Below are 18,510 nucleotides of genomic sequence, written 5' to 3'. Positions count from 1 at the left end.
ATATTAAGAATAACGTATGGAGCGGGAGTAATGCGAAGTGAGACAAAACATGACCTGAAAGAATGAAATCAAGGGACAAGGATTAGCATCGAGTGGACATCAAAGGATAAAGGGTGAATGAATTCCAAAAATCCCCCTATTATTATCTCTAACCCACCCCCCCCCCCCCCCCCTGACCATTAACTCTATTACTCAAACGTTTTGCTCTTTGGACTTTCTGCCACGCCATTCTAAAATTAAGCCATATGTTTTTTTTTTTCATTTTTTTGCAGTGACCATTAATTGTTTTAATTTAAAATATTTAATCGTGATTGATTGAACTCGGATTAATTTTTCATTTTCGATATTAATTCATTAAGAGTACATTAAGAGGGATAGCTTATTCGATTATCTTCAATCAATATTTTGTATTCAAAATTTACAATGAAACTAAATAAAAAAACAAGCCATTAACACTATATGTTTAAATATTATTATATATACATATTATTAATATTTTAAAAATATACCCCAAAATTACTTCAAAAGTATATTTTATATATTAAATATTTTTAATATATATCTCAAAAATATTTCCACTCAAATTAACATAATTGATTGAACCAATCAAGATAAGTCGATTTTATTTATTTTTTCAACGTCTCGAAATTTCATTGTTCTATCTTAAAGATTCTCCCAATCTCCTCTTGGGTCTTTTCCTACCCAAAATTTCAACGTCCCCTTTCTGTAGATCTCTCCCCCCTGCACTCTCTCTTTTGGGTTTCTATGGCAACATGAAATTTTAACAAAGCGATTTGGGAAGTTAGTACTACTATCGTACATGCTTCAATTGTTGCTGTCCCCACACTCATCTCTATCTCTATTTCTATTTTACTTGTAGGAATCTGTGTTCAAGCTTTAGCAAAAGTCTTCGTAAATGGACAAAGAAGGATTTGGAGTTAATGGGTATATGGCTTTTTAAGTTTTCTTCATCAAAAATTTTCCCAATCTTTAAACGTTTGACTAACAGAGTTAACGGCGAATGGAGAAACTGCGTAGTTTGAGACGACAGAGGGAGTTTGTGTCCTTTTAGAGATACGATACCAAAGAGGGAGAGGGGAAGCTTTTGGAATAGAGCCGGAAATATATATAAAGATAGGAAGTTAGTCTTTTGATCGATATGCCAAATATGACCAAATGTGCTTGGTTTATAAATAAGCAAGAAAATGGAAGGACATGGACCCCCCCCCCCCCCCCCCCCCTCACCCCATCCATTATTTATGACCCGGTAGCTTCCAAGCAGAGATTTTAAAGACCCCTTTTTTCTTCTTGGTCGTGTAAAGGTGACATGAATTGCTACGAAAAAAAAAAAGGAAAGGTAGGAAAAGACAGGAGGTCCGATGGATCTCCAGATTCTCAGCATAAGAAATGGATCCGACGGCTTACAAGGCTGTCAAAATGGGTCAAAAACTCTGTCGCTATTGTACGGACAAAGGTAACCAAATTCCCAACTCAGCCCCCTACCTTATGTTCTGCTTTAAATGCTGAAAAAAACATTAGAGATGCTACCGAATTACTACTATTTTAGGGAGATTCCTGTATATAAAAGATAACAATAACTGAAGTTTAATCTAAGGATTATTTTTTCTTTATAAAATGATTAAGATTCAAGGTTAGAATTCCCGACCTCCTTTTATCTCCCTTATAACTTGGAAAAAAGAAAAATGAAATAATGGGAGAAAAGTCCATGGCTGAAAACAAAATGAGAACTCATTAGAGCAAGCTACCCATTATTGATGTCACATGATTTAACATGAACACCAACCTTCAATCTCACCTTGTTTATGATTCCCGAGGAAACGAGATAAAATAAACTTATGTTAAAACACACATTCTTTTATAAGTTTGTGGGGTACCCTACATCAAATATCCTAAAACCTGAGGGTTGGTATAAGGGTGACCAAAAAGAATTCCTTAGTGCGTGGGGGGATCCCCTCACCTGTCAAAGTTACGGCCCTCAGGCCATCAGGGGCTAGGGGCAAAAGAAAGAAACACAAAGGCAATTGGTCTCCACATGGGGTGTGCAAGCATCCACAGAAAAAAAAACTTAGTCCCACACCAATCATCTATTTCCCATTATATTTATCTCACTATAAAGCCTTCCACATTGTCTTCAGGTCAACCTCTCTCTCTCATTATTTCTTTTTTTTTTCTCCTTTTTTTTTTTGTTTTTTAACTTTAACGTGACCCAATGAGAAAGGGAGCTCTTGTTTCAAAATAAAAACCCAAAGTAATGGGAACAATTCAGAAGATACCAAGGCTTTTTCTTTTGTTATTTCCTCTTAAAACAGCGATTAATTCCTTGATGTATTCAATCAAAGGACGAATAAGCAAGCACCTATGGAGTCAGGTCATCAGTTTGATGCCTAATAAATATCTAATTTTTCTTTAGAAATTTTGATCTGATCTTTAATTTTAAAAGAATCGGCATATTAGATAGATAAGACTATACGACAAGGTTAATACAACTTTATTTTATATTTATATATAAAAAATTTATCTTACCCTTTTAGAGGTGCAAGAGTCGTTTTTGATCAGCTTGAGTTACAGCCATTAATGAGGATTATAGTACAATTAATCATAGGTTTCTACAAATAATTAGCATTAATCTAATCGACAAAGGCAATCTTAGTACAGCATTAAAAATGTGATTGGTCTATCCTTTCTGTGCCTTATGTCCCTTCCTTAACAGTGCTCCAAAACTACATATAATTTCCTCAAATTTTACAAAAGAAATTTTCATTGGCAAACGAAATGTTTAATTTTTGTTGTTACAAAGAAAGCAGATGATGACATTTTCTTCCCAAGTTGCAGATAAAAACAAAAAAAGATTTAAGTCCATTCAAACAACTTTATAATAATCAATTAAGTAATTCACCGTACTTAACAATAATGTTGATGTAATTAAAGTTTGCCTAATAAATTGTTGTGGTCAATAAAACGTACCCTACAGTACTTAACAGCAAGCATCAAATGCTTGTTCAAGTGGCCTAGGCCTGGTTGTGTGGCAATCGTCAACTGTTCCTTGTTAAAGAGGCAGCTTGGAATTTTTGACCTGACCCTTTTAATTTTTATTTATTTTCTATTTTGGGGATTTTTTTACTTATTTAATTTAGTCAAAAGAGTTGCTTAATCTTGAGAAGATGCAAAGTAGGAATAAAATCTTCATCTCTTGCTTCATTAAAGTTTTATTCCCCAAACATGCCCTATCCTTCGCTTTCGATTTGTTCTTCAAAACAAAAAAAAGATACTCATGATTCAATCCTTGGTTTGATTCATTTCACACTCGGGCGCACGGTTTGATGCTCTAAGTAATCAACATTTTCGATGCTTAAATCAAGATTTTGGCCATCTAATTATGATTAAGTATAAAAGGCCAAAAAAACAATAAATAAATAAAGTGGGGTACAGTACATGGGGAGGCTGCCGAAGGGCAATTGATGTTAACCAAAGTTGTTTGGTTATTTGCCTATGATTAGTGAAACATATTGGGCTTAATAAAAAGGGTGGTTTACTTAACCATAGTTAAGGTAATATGATTTGGATTCCACCTCCACCACTAAGCTTTTCTTTATTGTATTGTTTACAAAAAAAAAAAATATTCTCGTCCGTGCATGCACATTTAATAGAATAATGATTTGTGCATAGCCGTTGGTTGCTTAAAATGAACGGTCCAACATTATACTTTAAAATTCAAGTTAGGACTAAATCAATCCTCGTTAATGATTTAGTGTCGTGATTTTTTACCCCCAAAAAAAAAATGCACGCAGTTTACACGCCTCAAAACATCTACATACTTAATTATGATGCTTTTTAATTTTTACGGGATATGTGAAAGTAAATTATTTTAAAAAAAAAGTGAAAGTAAATTGATTTTAAGATTTGATTCTTTATGATTATAAGTTTTTATCCTTACCTAATAAAAATTGAATAATTGCTGATATGAATGGTCCAGAGATTTGATATACTATAAAATATATACTTTAAATAAGCTCATATACTTTGAATTTGAATTAAATAAATTTTTATAATTAATAATTAGCTAATTATTATTAATTAAAATATCACTTGTCAATTTTTTATATTATGTAATCATGTCATCATATTTATTGAATGAAATATTATAGCTTAAATTAAATTAACTTATATTCCCTTGATAGATTAAAAAAAAAAAAGGGAGAGAGAGAAATTACAAGATTACCAGTGGAAAGTGCAATATTCCATAAGATAAAGCTTGGTTAGAACCGGCTTGAATGATAAGAGTATCATTAACAAATGTAGCTTTGCTGAAACCCTTTTTACCATTTTCATCTCAAGTCACATTCTTTCTGTTTTTTTTTTTTTTTTCCCCACTTTCTTCAACATATGACAGTACCCTGCCTTATCTTTGACTTCTTTTCTCATTTCCTGTGTTATCCCAATCTTAATTAGTGCTCTCTTATTGGGGAAAAAGAAATGTCTCACTACATTTTTTTTTTCAATAAAGAAAAATACAAAATCAACATCAAATCTAGCTCATCTTATCTAGTAATTGGGATAATAGAAAAAAGGAAAATTAATTAGGAGTCCCAAATACTTGGGATAATCTAAAAAGGGTGGTTTTCTAAGGTAAAAAATCTTGTATGTCAACCTCCAAATTTTGTTTTCAGGACAGCCAAAACTTCCCTGTTGGAAGACTTAAATGCCTTGGCACTGACAACTAGTATATTCGCTTTCAGTGCAATTTATTGCTTAATTAAACTCATCCCTATTTTGGGGGTTGAGTGTGCCCCCATCCGATCAGTCCAGATCCTTGTATGTCCTCCTTTTGAAACATGGGATAATTTTGCCTCACCATTTTTCAATCACTCTCAAACCAACAAACTTCACTTCACCTCACCCACTCCCTTCTCCCTCATGCTTTCAACAAATTCATGTTGTCACTTCGTTACATATTCACAAAGCTAAACTTCTTTTTCAAATAGGTTTCCTTAATTAATTTCTCTGTCCTCTATACGTAATTCACTTTTGAATTATCAAATATGTAATGCAATACGAAAGTTTTTTTCATGAATCAATTCTCGTATTATCATTCTATGTTTAAGTTATTGTCGTTTATTACTATTTTGAATGCAGTCGTTCGATATCTAAGTTATTGGCATTTATCACTATTTTGAATACAATCGTTTTTCTAGTTTTATATGTTTACAGCTATCTTCCTTATGGTCCGACATGCTTCCGGAAGCAAGGAATATTCCTTGGCAATAACAATCCATTCTTGTGTTTGGAGTAGTAGGTTTCAAACATTCATTTCTATTTAAAAATGTAAAGTACTACAAGGTTTTGATTTAAAGAGATCTTGATTATAAAAAAATTTTGGCTGAATTCAGACCATTTAATCTGGGTATCTGTTTTTTTTATTCTCTATATCATTTTCATGCAATTATTTACCCTTGACTTATATTAAAATCTAGGAGATATTTTTTTTAGTATCATTTTGTTTGCATTTACATTTTTTTGTCGCTTCCGCCAGGAGAGACCTTAGAAGGCTACAAACCAAAAAGACTAGTAAGGAGTATTAAATTCCAAAGGAAAAACATATGCATAGATTAGATGTATTGGTTTATACCCAAAAAAAAAAAGAAATTGTTAATGATGTCCCCATTTTCAAATGGCTGAGAAGTTTCGCTTTGTTTAAGAAATCGGAAGCAGAATGTCCTGCATCGGAGAAGGCAAGACAAGTCGACTGCTGACACGTGGGTACGAAAACGACCAGACCACGTGGCTAAGCTTTATGAGGTTCGTGTTATGACGTGTATTGTGGACCACCTAAACAGATCGGCATAGTCAGAAAAAAAAAAATTTATGTCACCTTTACTTTTTTTTTTTTGCCTTCGCGTGACTCACGCCCCTCCCAAAGAATGTGCCTAACACTTGCTATTTCACGTTTTTACTTTTTTTTTTTCCTTTGTTTCAAAGCTTGCCAACATTTGCAAAATAAAAATATTTTATATTTAAAAATTTAAATTTAAATTTCACGAAAATATTTCATGGCTCTTTATATATTAATAAAGGAATAATATGTTAAATTTTCATTTGATAAAACTTGTACTTAACTTTTACGACATTAAAAACATACAACTTGGAAAAACAATACTTCAAAACTTTGACTTATAATTAAACCACAGAAAAGTTTCCTTTTGTAACCCTTTAACTTTACCTTGTAAATGAGTTCAAATTTGAAAAGTCTTCTTACATGAAAATGTCGCTTTTCCATGTTAACAAATTGTTGACGAATCATGATGTTAGTGCAACAAATTCAATCTCGATTTTGTTTCATTACTATTTTGTAATGAAGACAAACGAAGAAAAAGAACAATTTTTTTTTGGTTTTAATAAATAAAGAATGGGGAAATATAATGAATGTTATGTTCAACTCCGAAGGGGAACGAAAAGCCCGAATAGTCAAATTTACCCATGAAAAAAAGTCAAATTTACATTAAAAAACAAAAAACTTTGCGCTTGTGATGCACTCAACCAAAAGGAAATGTAGGATTGAATGCAAACAAATCTGACAAACTATTGAAAAGCCACACACTTACCACACGTTAGATGGGTCCCAAGAGACAGGGGCAACATGGGTAAATTACACATATCCACAATGTCAAAAACCAACCACCAACATAAAAATACTAAAACGCCCTCCCCGCCCAAAAATAAAAGAGAAAAATTTTATACGAAGGAAACGAAAATAGGAGCCCCAAAATTCTCTGCCGGGTTTACACGAGCCAACACGGTTGCCTGCCACGATGCAGACAAAGAAAGAGACGGCGATAAGCCAAGAAAACCAAAAAAAAAAGGCCTAACGGCGCCGTCAGATGTAACGCCAGAGAACAGAGCTACCACTCCGTTCTCCCTCCGCAAGCCGTTACGTTTCCCGAGGTGGCGTCGAACAAATCAGGGCAATCAGTGATGTGATGTGCAATCATTTCATTGTACGCCGCCTTTATCAGACGGCTTGTATTCACTTTTCCACTGCCAAGAGTACGGTTTTTTCTGTGCTTCCTAGTTACCGAAAGTAAGCGCGCTACATTTCCCTCCACTCCACTAACTCCGTTCCATAAAATTTTTTTTACCATGTATAATTATTGACAGACGGATCATGTTAATAGTAAGTTGCTTAATTTTAGTATGTGGACAGTATGATACCGCCGCGGATAAATGGTAGAAACTTGAATATCATTAGTAATAGTATTTTTTACAATTTGATATTTATAATACAATATGATTATAAATAACTTGATTATAAATAATATGATTATAAGAAGATAATATTATAGTGTTTATTATAAGTAAAATAATGATTAAAATGTAAAAAGATAATATTACAATATTGACAAATATTTTGTTAAAAATATAATATTAATTTTTAAAATTATCTCTATTTAATAAAATATAAGTTTAATATATTTATATTTTTTATTATTAATTTTTATATAATATCATATCTTAATTATATTTGTAATATCATATATTTTATTTTTATTTTTTATTATAATCTCATATATTTTATTTTTATTTTTAATATAATTTTGTATATTATATATTTTATTTTAATTTTTTTAAAAAAATATAAATTTTATTAACAATTATTATGACTATTAAGAATAATAAAAAGACATCCTCAAAATCTATATATACAAAAATAAATTATAACATTACAAATATTTATAACAAAGTAATAGAGTTAAAAGATAAAATTGTTTAATAACATTACAAAGTATAATGTAATCTAATTACATTGATTTTGGACTACAATCATATTACACATTTATTAACTATAACGTAATTGTATTATAATTTTATATTGCAGTGATTTGTTACAAAACAAAAATTATAATATAATATAATTTAACACATTGTAAAAAATGTACTATTATTTATCTCATATCAAATGTTACTTTTTTGTAATTTGTACTACATATTGAATTTGTCTCACTGTGATGATCAATGATAATTAAAAAGATTATGAATGATTGTTATTGCATTGATATAAAACGTCAAAGAAATAATATAGGAGCTTGCAAAAATTTAATGGATTCATTTACAAAACCTACTTTCCCGTACAAGAGTAGTAGAGCAGCCGTAGATTCATTAAGGCAACATTATCACAAGAGTGTTTTTCTGTTGATATTCTACCGAATGAAAGTAATTTTCTTTAATGATAATATCGACCCATCAATGCTTCCTCGGTGTTTATGTGAAAATCAATTAAACCATAATCAAATTATAGTTAAAGAACCCAAACTGATATTATGATTATAGCAAGCACGTTAAATATAAGTATGAGAATTAAGCTATCATGAGCTTGGGTTGTACTGACATGCTCTATTTTTCTTCGAAAAGATTGCACACGCATTTAATTTTTTTTTCTTTTGAACATAAGTATTACTAGTATCCAGAAATGAATTTTGGTTGTAATGAATCTGTAAAATTTTAACGATAACGTGGCCAAGTTATGAGTGGTGAGATAGAAGTACCGCAGAGAAAATCACATGATAAGAAGGGAAAAGGACTAAAAACTCAGCTAGGAAGAGGACCTAAAAAAAGTAAGTGAAGTAGAGAGACTAGAGAGAGAAACTTGAGAAAACAAAGGAAAGAGACCAGGGAGAGAGAGAGAGAAAGAAGCAAAGAGAGCGGTTTTGGGGATTTGCTAACGTCGTTTCAATTTTCTGAGTTCTTTTTAGAGAGGGAAGGGAAGGGGGCAAAAAACAAAAACAACGACAACAACAGCAAAGGATAGCAACAACAGCTTCACTCTTACATTACAAGTGCTTCACCCAAAAAAAAAAGAGAGAAAAAAAAGGAAAGAAGAAAGAAAGCAAAGAGGTATTGGAGACTCCAACAAACGGGCGGTTTTAAGGGGACCAGACAAAAGCAGAAAGCGGTTTTGTAACTGAAACAGAGCAGGCCAAGATTATTAAAAGAGGGAAAAATTGAAAGAAAAATCCTCTCAGTCGTTACAGAGAAACTACCAACAATGAATTCATATATAACCGTCGTGTCTAGTTAGTCTTTTTATTTTTTGTTTTTATTGTTCTCTTTTCTTTCCCCTTATTTCGGCCCTTCCTGGGGGATCTTCTTTGCTCTCATTAATGGGGTAGACTCTGCCTGCTTCAGAGACCTTTGTATGCTTTTTAGCCATAGTGTTTCTAGTTTTAGTGCTTTTGCTTTCTCTGCATCGTCGGTACGACCTCGTTTGGATGGCGCATGTAGAAGGTAATCCAAGGGGTTCCTCGATTGCTCATGCGGAGTCAGGTGAGTGTTGAGTTAGAGAAATGGGCTCGCTTTTTTTTTTTTTTTTGTTTCTGAGATGGCTCTGTTTGGTTGCCGAGAAATTTGAAGAAGAAAATGGGTACTTAGCTTTGGGGCTGCTTTATGTTTATGGTACGGACATTGGTGTTTATGCAAGAGAAAATGAACTCAGCTCAACTGGTTTGAGTTTAGCAGCTTTAATTTGGGTTGGTGGAATTAGAGAGCTAAACTTTTTGGAAGGCCTTTAAATCATGACAAATGCTTGATGGGTAGCTTTGCTTGTTTTTACTTCCTATGCTTTTTCTTGCGTTTTCTAAGCAACCGAACGGAGCTTGAAGTTTTGATTTTGTTTCCTTTTTTTCTCCATGGTTTCTGTTAGACCTAGTTTGACTTTGATTTTTCTCTTTTTGAACTCATGAGTTTTTTTTTTTTTTTTTTTGAATTTGCTTTTTATTTTTTGTTTGATAGGTTTGGGTGGTGATGATCTATATCCAGAGCTATGGAAGTTATGTGCAGGCCCGGTGGTGGAGATTCCTCGGGTTCAAGAGAGAGTCTTTTACTTTGCTCAGGGTCACATGGAACAAGTACTCATCTTTTCTTTCTTTTTTTTTAGAAACTATTTGGTTTCTTCCCTTCGTTATATTGCTTTCCTTTAGATCGAAAATTGGAAATCTGCCATTTTTCCTTCTCTTTTCTTGGCTTTGTTTTTCAAGATTTCTGCTTTTTTTGAGTTGGCACTGATGTGTTCTGCAGTTAGAAGCATCAACTAATCAGGAACTTAATCATCAAGCCCCGCTGTTTAATCTTCATTCTAAGATCCTATGTCGTGTTCTTCACGTTCAGTTAATGGTATTCCATCTCTGATTCTGTTTCTAGTTAGTATCACTTTATTTTATTTTTTGAGCTTGAAGAGATCGCCTTACTGTTACTTGTATCTTTTATCTTTTATTTTTTATTTTAATTTTTTTTAAATAGGCAGAACAAGAGACAGATGAGGTTTACGCTCAGATCACTTTGCAGCCTGAAGCAGATGTGAGTAAATGCTTTCCTGTTCATTCATTTCTTTTTATTGTTGTTTATTTCATATCTTTTTTTCCCGTTGATAGATTTGCTTAGGAAATAGGAATGAAGACATATAATTTAATGTAATTATTTAGTTATATTAGTGCCTTGTATAGGTCTCAGGCTTTGGATATTTTCTAAATTATTTAAAAGGGTGAAGAGTGATGGGATTTTTAAACGGGCCTGAGGAAAATAATTGGTTTCTCAAGTTGTCTTTGTGCAATCTTATGTTATCATTGCAGCAAAGTGAACCTACAAGTCCTGATCCCTGCCCAACTGAGGCTCCAAAGAGGACAGTTAATTCATTTTGTAAGATTTTAACGGCGTCAGACACAAGCACTCATGGAGGGTTCTCTGTTCTGCGAAAGCATGCCACCGACTGCCTGCCACCATTGGTAATAGGTTTGGTTTAATTCTACTAATAATAATCCTTGTTAGACTGTCACATTATGGTGTTTGATTGAAACTCTATTTCTATTCATTTCAAGTAGGATATGAGTCAAGCAACCCCAACTCAGGAGTTGGTGGCCAAAGATCTTCATGGGTATGAGTGGCGGTTCAAGCATATATTTAGGGGTAATGGTTTCATGTCATTTCAGTTTTGCTTTCTTAACATGTTATGGGTTTGGCAGACATAAATATACCTCTTAAGTAGAACATTTGTTATTCCTTTGTTGATCTATTTTTAACTTGTAATTCCAATGATCAGGGCAACCACGGAGACATTTACTTACAACAGGGTGGAGCACCTTTGTTACTTCCAAGAGATTGGTTGCAGGAGATGCTTTTGTTTTTCTCAGGTACTTTGACTTTTTGAACTATGTTTTGTGTTGTGTTATGTGTGTGTTCAGGTGTGCCATTTTTGCAGTATCTTTGGTTGTAACTGCATTGGCATATTTTTATAGAGGTGATAATGGAGAACTAAGGGTTGGGGTTAGGCGGCTTGCTCGTCAACAAAGTACAATGCCTTCCTCTGTGATATCTAGCCAGAGCATGCATTTAGGAGTGCTTGCTACTGCTGCTCATGCTGTTACAACTCATACCCTCTTTGTTGTTTACTACAAGCCAAGGTTTAATATTCTCACTTGGTTTAAACATGGTTGACAGTATTAGTTTATTATACTGGTTATTATTGGGTCTGAATTTCTTTTCTCTGCCGTTGTTCAGGACAAGCCAATTCATAATTGGGGTTAACAAGTATCTGGAGGCTATTAAAAATGGTTTCTCTGTTGGCATGCGTTTCAAGATGAGATTTGAGGGAGAAGACTCTCCAGAGAGAAGGTATGTTTGTGTCTGTGTTATGCTGCAATGTCTTATCTTCTTCTTTGATCCTTTTTACCTATTGAGATTTCTTTTTCAAAATCAGGTTCACCGGTACCATAGTCGGGGTTGGAGATATTTCCCCACATTGGTCAGAATCTAAATGGCGGTCCTTGAAGGTTGGTTATATCTTTTGAATTATTGGCTTGAAATCCTGTATCCTGACTTATTTCTTTTCTTGTTTATATATTAGTCCAACCCAACTATTTCTCCTTTTAGATTCAATGGGATGAACCTGCAACAATACAGAGGCCAGAGAGAGTTTCTCCATGGGAAATAGAGCCATTTGTGCCTTCTGCTTCGATAAATCTTGTACAACCAGCTGTAAAGAGCAAAAGACCACGACCAGTTGATATTCCAGCTTCTGGTGTGGGAAAATTATTCTTGCAAGTATTTTTATTAGAGGATTGGGTGCTGACTTTATTAACTTTTATTCATTGATTGAAATTGTAGAAATTACTACAAATTCAGCTGGTTCAGCCTTCTGGTGTCGTGGGTCAACCCAATCTCATGAACTTACCCAAGTAGGAAGCACAGTGGAAGTCCAAAGCAGTGAAACCCAAGTTATGTGGCCAATTAGGCAGAAAGAAATTGATAAGTGTCTTGTCAATAGCAGTGGAGGTTATAACTCAAGGACTCGGCCTGAAAATGTCTGGCCACCTCCTCATGTGAATGTCTCTCTAAACCTTTTTCGCGATTCAATGGATGACAACAACAAAACTGGAACACCACGGACTGTTCTCACTGGTTATGCCTCTTCTGTTCAATCAAGGCCAAGCAATGGCCTAATGCTTGACCAAGTTGAAAAAGCAAAAAAATCTGAGACTTCCACAAGTTGCCGGTTGTTTGGGTTTAATTTGACAGATAGCTCTAGTGCAGCTGGTCCCCTAGACAAGGAACAGACAAGCACGACTGTCGATTACAATGGTGTGAAAGGGTCTACTCTAGCTGCATCTGATGTCGATCAGAATCCAGAAACCTCAAAGCCTTCAAAGGAGCAGAAGCTAGTTGCGTCAGAGACATCAACCAAGGAGATGCAGGGTAAGCTGGGTGCTGCTACTTCCATGAGAACTCGTACTAAGGTAAACTTTGAGCTGTCTCCTGGTTTCTACTTAGATTGCTTTAATTTTTAAAGTACCTGATTGAAACAATATTTCTGGATTCCAAAGGTGCACATGCAAGGTATTGCAGTTGGTCGTGCCGTTGACTTAACCGTGTTGAAAGGATATGATGATCTCATAAATGAGCTGGAGAAAATGTTTGATATCAAGGGAGAGCTTCATCCCCGTGGAAAATGGGCAGTTGTTTTTACCGATGATGAGGGTGATATGATGCTTGTGGGCGATGATCCATGGACGTAAGTAACATAGAAACACATCCCCAATATATATATTTTCCAGAGCTGATTTTGAGAAAAAAATTTCCTTTATTTTAATTGTAGGGAATTTTGTAAGATGGTGAGAAAGATCTTCATATATTCAAGTGAGGAGGTGAAGAAGATGAGTGCAAGATGCAAATTTCCAGCATCATCTTTGGAGGGTGAAGGGACTGTTGTAAGCTTGGATTCAGAGCATAGGTCTGAAACATGAACGTTTGAGAACTTTTCTTATTTATATGTTTTAATCTTATTTTCCTTGGTTTGGAATGGTGGGAGAAGAAATGTTGGTAGTTTATTTTGCCTAGGCTTTTTCTTTTCCTTTGTTTCTTTTGAGAGCTTTGGTCAAGGACAATAGAAGAGTGAATGAAAATGCATTGGGGAAAGCAAACTCTTAACTTATGTTTAAAAAGAATAGGAAGATTTTTAGGTTTAGAAATGAAACATTTCGTTTGTGTATACCTTACTTTGTTGGGTGGTGTGTTTTCGGTGAATCAGCCTGTAAAAAATATAAATGCTTGCATTTAATTTGCACTTTAGTTCTTGTTGGTTGGTTTCCCTTGGGTGCCATACTCTGAGCTGTAGCTTTCACCATGGTCTGGCCCCCCTGGGGGAAAGCCGACGAAGAAATTGTCTCAATTGTCTTGCCTTGAGATTTCCGTTTATTTCGCTACGTTCTGGAACCAATCTCGATGGCTCTGCCTTCCTCCTGGCCAGAGGTCCCCAGTGTGCTGTCAAAACTTTAGCGGTGGCCAACTGCTGTGCTGCTGGTCCCTCTTGCAGCAGGTTTATCCACATTATGTCTGTCCTCTCAATTAAGTTGTAAAGTTTCTGGTCCTGAAATTTTTCAGATGGGACAGGGCAGTAGGTTGGTGCGATTACAGGCATTCATGAGATCTCGGCTAATATTATAGCTAATCTTGTTAGGTTTCGCATCATCGTACCTAATTAAGGGAACAATTCTTGCTTATCAGTTGCCCGGCCGAAATTGCACCTACCAACATTAACTAGCTTTTATAAGTTCACTGGTCCAAATCCTTGTATGGGCATGGCTACAATTGCCTTGCCTTGCCTTGCCAACAATGGTTATAGTTTCACCATACTAATTGCTTTTCCTTCGACGTACATGTTATGCTTTAACAGAGAACCTAAGCATTTATGGATCCCATTTACATGTGAGGCGGATTTTACACGTTATAGAAGACGAAGGAAAGCCATGGGTCTTTGTAGGGCGAGAGCCAAGAGAAGAAAATCTTTATTCGCCAAAGAAGTGCTTTGGAGGAAAAATGGGTGTGCTAGAAAAACAGGTGCGGATGCAGGCATGGGTGCGAGGGGGAATGAAAGAATGGGGTCTAGGGCGAGGTGGGTTAGCTGTCCTGTCCCTTTTGCGAAGATATTCAAAATGCGGAGAGGCAAACTTGGGCAAGGGGTTGTTTTCATGGAGATATTGCTTCTTCTAAAGGCAAATTGCGGACGGCAAAAATGTGACTTCCTTTTAGGTTGGTGGAAAATCCATTTGATATTGACATTCAAGATTTGGGATGACCATCATTCCTCGTCACCCCAACGTTTCAACTTTCCAACCCTTTTCTACTATTTTCTGAGAAATAAGGTTTATATCCAAAGTTTAGGTGAGAAATTGAGGAGACAACCACCAGTCATTATCATCTATAGAGAGAACTATAGTTCTTTTTTTTTAAAAAAAAAAAAATACGAAAGTGAAGGGAAATTGGCTTGGAAATTGAAGGAAGCTACAGACACTTTTGTGGCCTATATCTTTATATATATATATATATAAAAAAACCATATTCAACGTATTCAATGAAGATTTGGAAATCAAGCAAAGGATATGCATGCAAATAATCAACGGCAACTAGTCTAGGCGACGACTATAGAAGGAACAAGGAAACGAGTCTGTCATTGTTTACATGTTGATGTTGGAAATGTTTACGAACGTCCTTTTCTTTCCTGAAACCCCAATTGTGTAATTAAAGAGTATAATAATAAAAATTCATAAGACTAAACAATTAACATAAAATGGTTTCCCCATTGTAAAAGGAATGTATATGTCAGCACTTTTCGTAGAAAGAGTAAATTCTTTTTCTTTTTTTTTTTTAAATTTGGATAATTGAAGTAATTTATTCATTTAAAAAAAAAACATTTTATGTAATTTTCATTCTTATTATAACAATAATTCCATGTTTAATTGATGAATACAACACTGTACGTGAAGAAACTAGGAAAGACACTACTTAACATAAGGGGGTTCGTTCGGTCTAAAGAAATGGTGGCCTAGTTTCTTCGTCCAACGAGGCCCAATTGTCAAAGTAGACCCAATGGCAAGAGCCCAAACCATACTAAATTGTTCTTTATTGGGTTAATTTTTCGGCCTCTTCTTTATGGAACTTTCCTGGATGATGCAACTCTGGTGATCTTTTTCAGGATTCCCTTCCAGCTCCCCTCAAATTCTGGCAGAACTAAAACCTTTGATATTTGTAATTGGTAGCACTGTTGTAAGGCAATTACCAATGGGCCCAATGGATTACTAGTTATGGGTCAATGGTGTCGCATATGAGTTTTTTTTTTTTGAAAAGCATTCATGAGATTTCATTAAAGAGAGCGAATGGAGCCTGCCCTTGTCAAAAGTACAGATCAGGATACAAGACGGAGTTTAAAAAGTAGTGGCTGGTATTCCCATTTGCTTCCAACGGGTATCCCTCCCCAATATTTCCACTTAATCCTCCTTTCCACGGAGTCTCACAAAACCCCTGTAGCAAAAACAAAATGGACCTACAAAAAGACCGTCCCCGTGAACCAAACAATTTATTGAGGGGTGTCAACCCCAATAATTCCACTTTCCTGTTAATAATATTAACAAACCTAAAGTCAAAAACATCACAGGGCAGGAGCTCCAATAGATGCAGACTGGGCATGCCTTCCTCACAGCGAATATCACAGTAAACTTCACAGCTTAATTCTCACCACAACAGCAAGGAAACATACCTAATCGATGCCGGTAGAGTCATGATCTCTTTTACAGGAATATTTCTTCTGTAATTTTTTTTTATTATAATTACATATTTATTCAATCACAACAAAAAATTATTAATTCCATCATTTGTAAGTGTGAGCTTTTATAAAAAATTTTAATGAATCTTAAGCAATTCATGATTGTAATTGATCAATTTTAAAAAATATATTCCCGTTTTACCTGTTAATTTCAATGTACAGATCTTGAAAAGACATTCTAGCAAAATTGTTTCATTGCAACCACTCCCATTTATAAAAATCATAATCACAAGTTTTATTATATATTTGGGGGGCATTAGTTGATACATTCTCAAATAATTATATTGTAAGAATCCAATTATGAAGAGAGTTGTGGCTTGAATAGCTTTTGCTTATAGACTTCATTCAAGCTTTGGGATATGCATCTGATGTCCCAAGGCAACATTCCAGGCAGAAAGATACTGTTAAGTTTCACAGAAAAATCTTGAGTTGACTACACCCCCAGAAAGGAGCTCTCCAAACAGAAAAATAAGAAGGTGTGGCTAATTCATGCATCATTATCTCTTTTTGGTATAATAGATGAAGGTATCACAAAAAGGACCAGTCACCCTATAAACCACGCTATTTTGATAAGCATATGGTTTTGGCCATTATTTTTCGAAGTCACTCCCAATAAATTATTCGGGTAATTAATGATCATCTTCTTGTGTAGCACTGGAGGCTGTTTAGTGCTTATAGTGACTTGTCGGTGCTTTAAAAGCTTCAGGATGAAGAAGGAAAAGGGGCAAATGAGAGAGATGTATTCAGCATGTGCCTGATAATTAATAAGGAAAACAAAACAAAGCAAAAAAAAAAACAAAAAAACAAAAAAAGGAAGAAGAAGAAGAAGAAAGAAAGAGTGATAGATACAAGAGTAGTTGTCGTATTGTTGCTTTATAGGGCTAGTGGCATTTTTCTTCGACCCTTTAATAATTCTCCTTCCAATTTAGTGATTGAATAATAGCCATGATTATTTGCTTTAGCAAGTTTTAGTTGTGTGAGACAAAAGCCCTTTGCTGCGTCAAGTTGGAACTAGGATTACAAAATAATGCGTGGTGATCAACGCGCTCTTTACCTACTGTGGTCCTTTCATGATGGAACAATAAACAACTGTAGATTGAACCCATTTCTCAATCACTAAAAATTCATCAAAATTGTATCTCTTTTTTGCCTTTTCTTTCTTTGTTTTTGTTGACCTGTTTTCCATTTGTCCAAGCATAAACTAATCCTCCATGTGAGGCCACTTTTACCTTTATTGTTGGCATGACTAGGTTTGCTTATGGGACATGACCTTTTAGACTAGAAACTGAGAATGGCGGATTGTGGGGGTTTTTCTTTAGTTTTTGTACATAATTAAGTTGGGAGAGTAAAGTTTTAACTTTTATCTAGAATTGAAGTATGACAATCCTTTAATCAGCTCTTTTAGTGGTCATTAGCATACCAAGATTTTGGTAGAAAATGAAGATGCTTGACCGCTGGGGCAAAAGCCTAAAGTCTTTATATACAGCACGGCAAGTCAAAGAAGTAGGAGGAGATGTTCTTTAAGTTTTCTTTAGAATTGCAGCCTTCCTTTTGACATCGAAGTGCAAAGGGTAATCCCTTGGGCTCGTTCTGTCCCTTTCGTTTACCCCATTCGGCAATGTTGTTGTCTAAGGGCTCAAAACTTCAAAAGAGGATTCTGTAATAAACACGGCCTTAAAGATAGTGAAAAGGAAAATGGGAGCCAGGAAGACATGGGTGGGAGAAAGATTGATAGTATTTGATGGTTCTCAAAGTCAAAGCAGAGATGAGTTACTTTTCCTTCGGGCTCCAACTACCTTGCTCTCGTATTGACAATCATTATCGATGAGTGCTTCTCCTTTCACTCTTTTTGACTTCTGCATTAGCAGCGGCTGGTAGCTGATTAAGCTGGCCTAGCTTCCTCTCCCTGAATCTTCCACTTTTTTTTTTTTTTTCCTTTTTTGCTACCTCACCTGTAAAGTGATTAAGCCTAACTGTTTTCTAGTTTTCTACTACCACTAGACCTCACCCAAAGTTACCGACTGCAATTAAAAGCTGGCATCAAAATTGGCTCAGGTCATAGGGATTCAACGCCAAATCAAGGCAATTAAGGCTGTCAATTATGTTCTCCACAATAAGACATTTTCAATTAGAGCATGAAACTGAAACATGCTATTGTTTTCCTAGCATGTGCTGCAAAATGGAGCAACAATCAGTTTCAAAACCCCGAAAAACTGTCCAACTCAGGCTTGATATTTGATCTGCCAAACTTGTTGGAGAAGAAACATAGACATCTGGCAATATTGTCCGAACCAGACAATCTTGTAATAATTGATATCTGAGGTTTTTGAACTCGTGGGGGCACGAGTTCT

At 35.0% G+C, this 18,510-nt stretch overlaps 1 protein-coding gene across 1 annotated transcript; it reads left to right on the top strand.

The window, feature by feature from the left end:
• The first annotated feature begins 8,590 nt into the window (after positions 1 to 8,590).
• On the top strand, positions 8,591 to 13,646 carry ARF11 (auxin response factor 11). The gene is made up of 14 exons (XM_018113948.2): positions 8,591 to 9,336; positions 9,802 to 9,917; positions 10,087 to 10,182; positions 10,309 to 10,365; positions 10,638 to 10,790; positions 10,887 to 10,971; positions 11,105 to 11,195; positions 11,301 to 11,465; positions 11,563 to 11,676; positions 11,762 to 11,834; positions 11,935 to 12,082; positions 12,169 to 12,797; positions 12,885 to 13,072; positions 13,157 to 13,646. Exons 1-14 carry the CDS (start codon positions 9,282 to 9,284, stop codon positions 13,302 to 13,304), a joined length of 2,118 nt encoding a protein of 705 aa, XP_017969437.2. The 5' UTR covers positions 8,591 to 9,281; the 3' UTR covers positions 13,305 to 13,646.
• The last annotated feature ends 4,864 nt before the right edge of the window (positions 13,647 to 18,510 follow it).

Source organism: Theobroma cacao, chromosome 1 (genome assembly GCF_053813885.1).
Source record: "Theobroma cacao isolate CCN51 chromosome 1, ASM5381388v1, whole genome shotgun sequence".
Lineage (NCBI taxonomy): Eukaryota > Viridiplantae > Streptophyta > Magnoliopsida > Malvales > Malvaceae > Theobroma > Theobroma cacao.
Note: the sequence above shows the minus strand (reverse complement) of the source record. Positions and strands in the feature narration are given on the sequence as shown.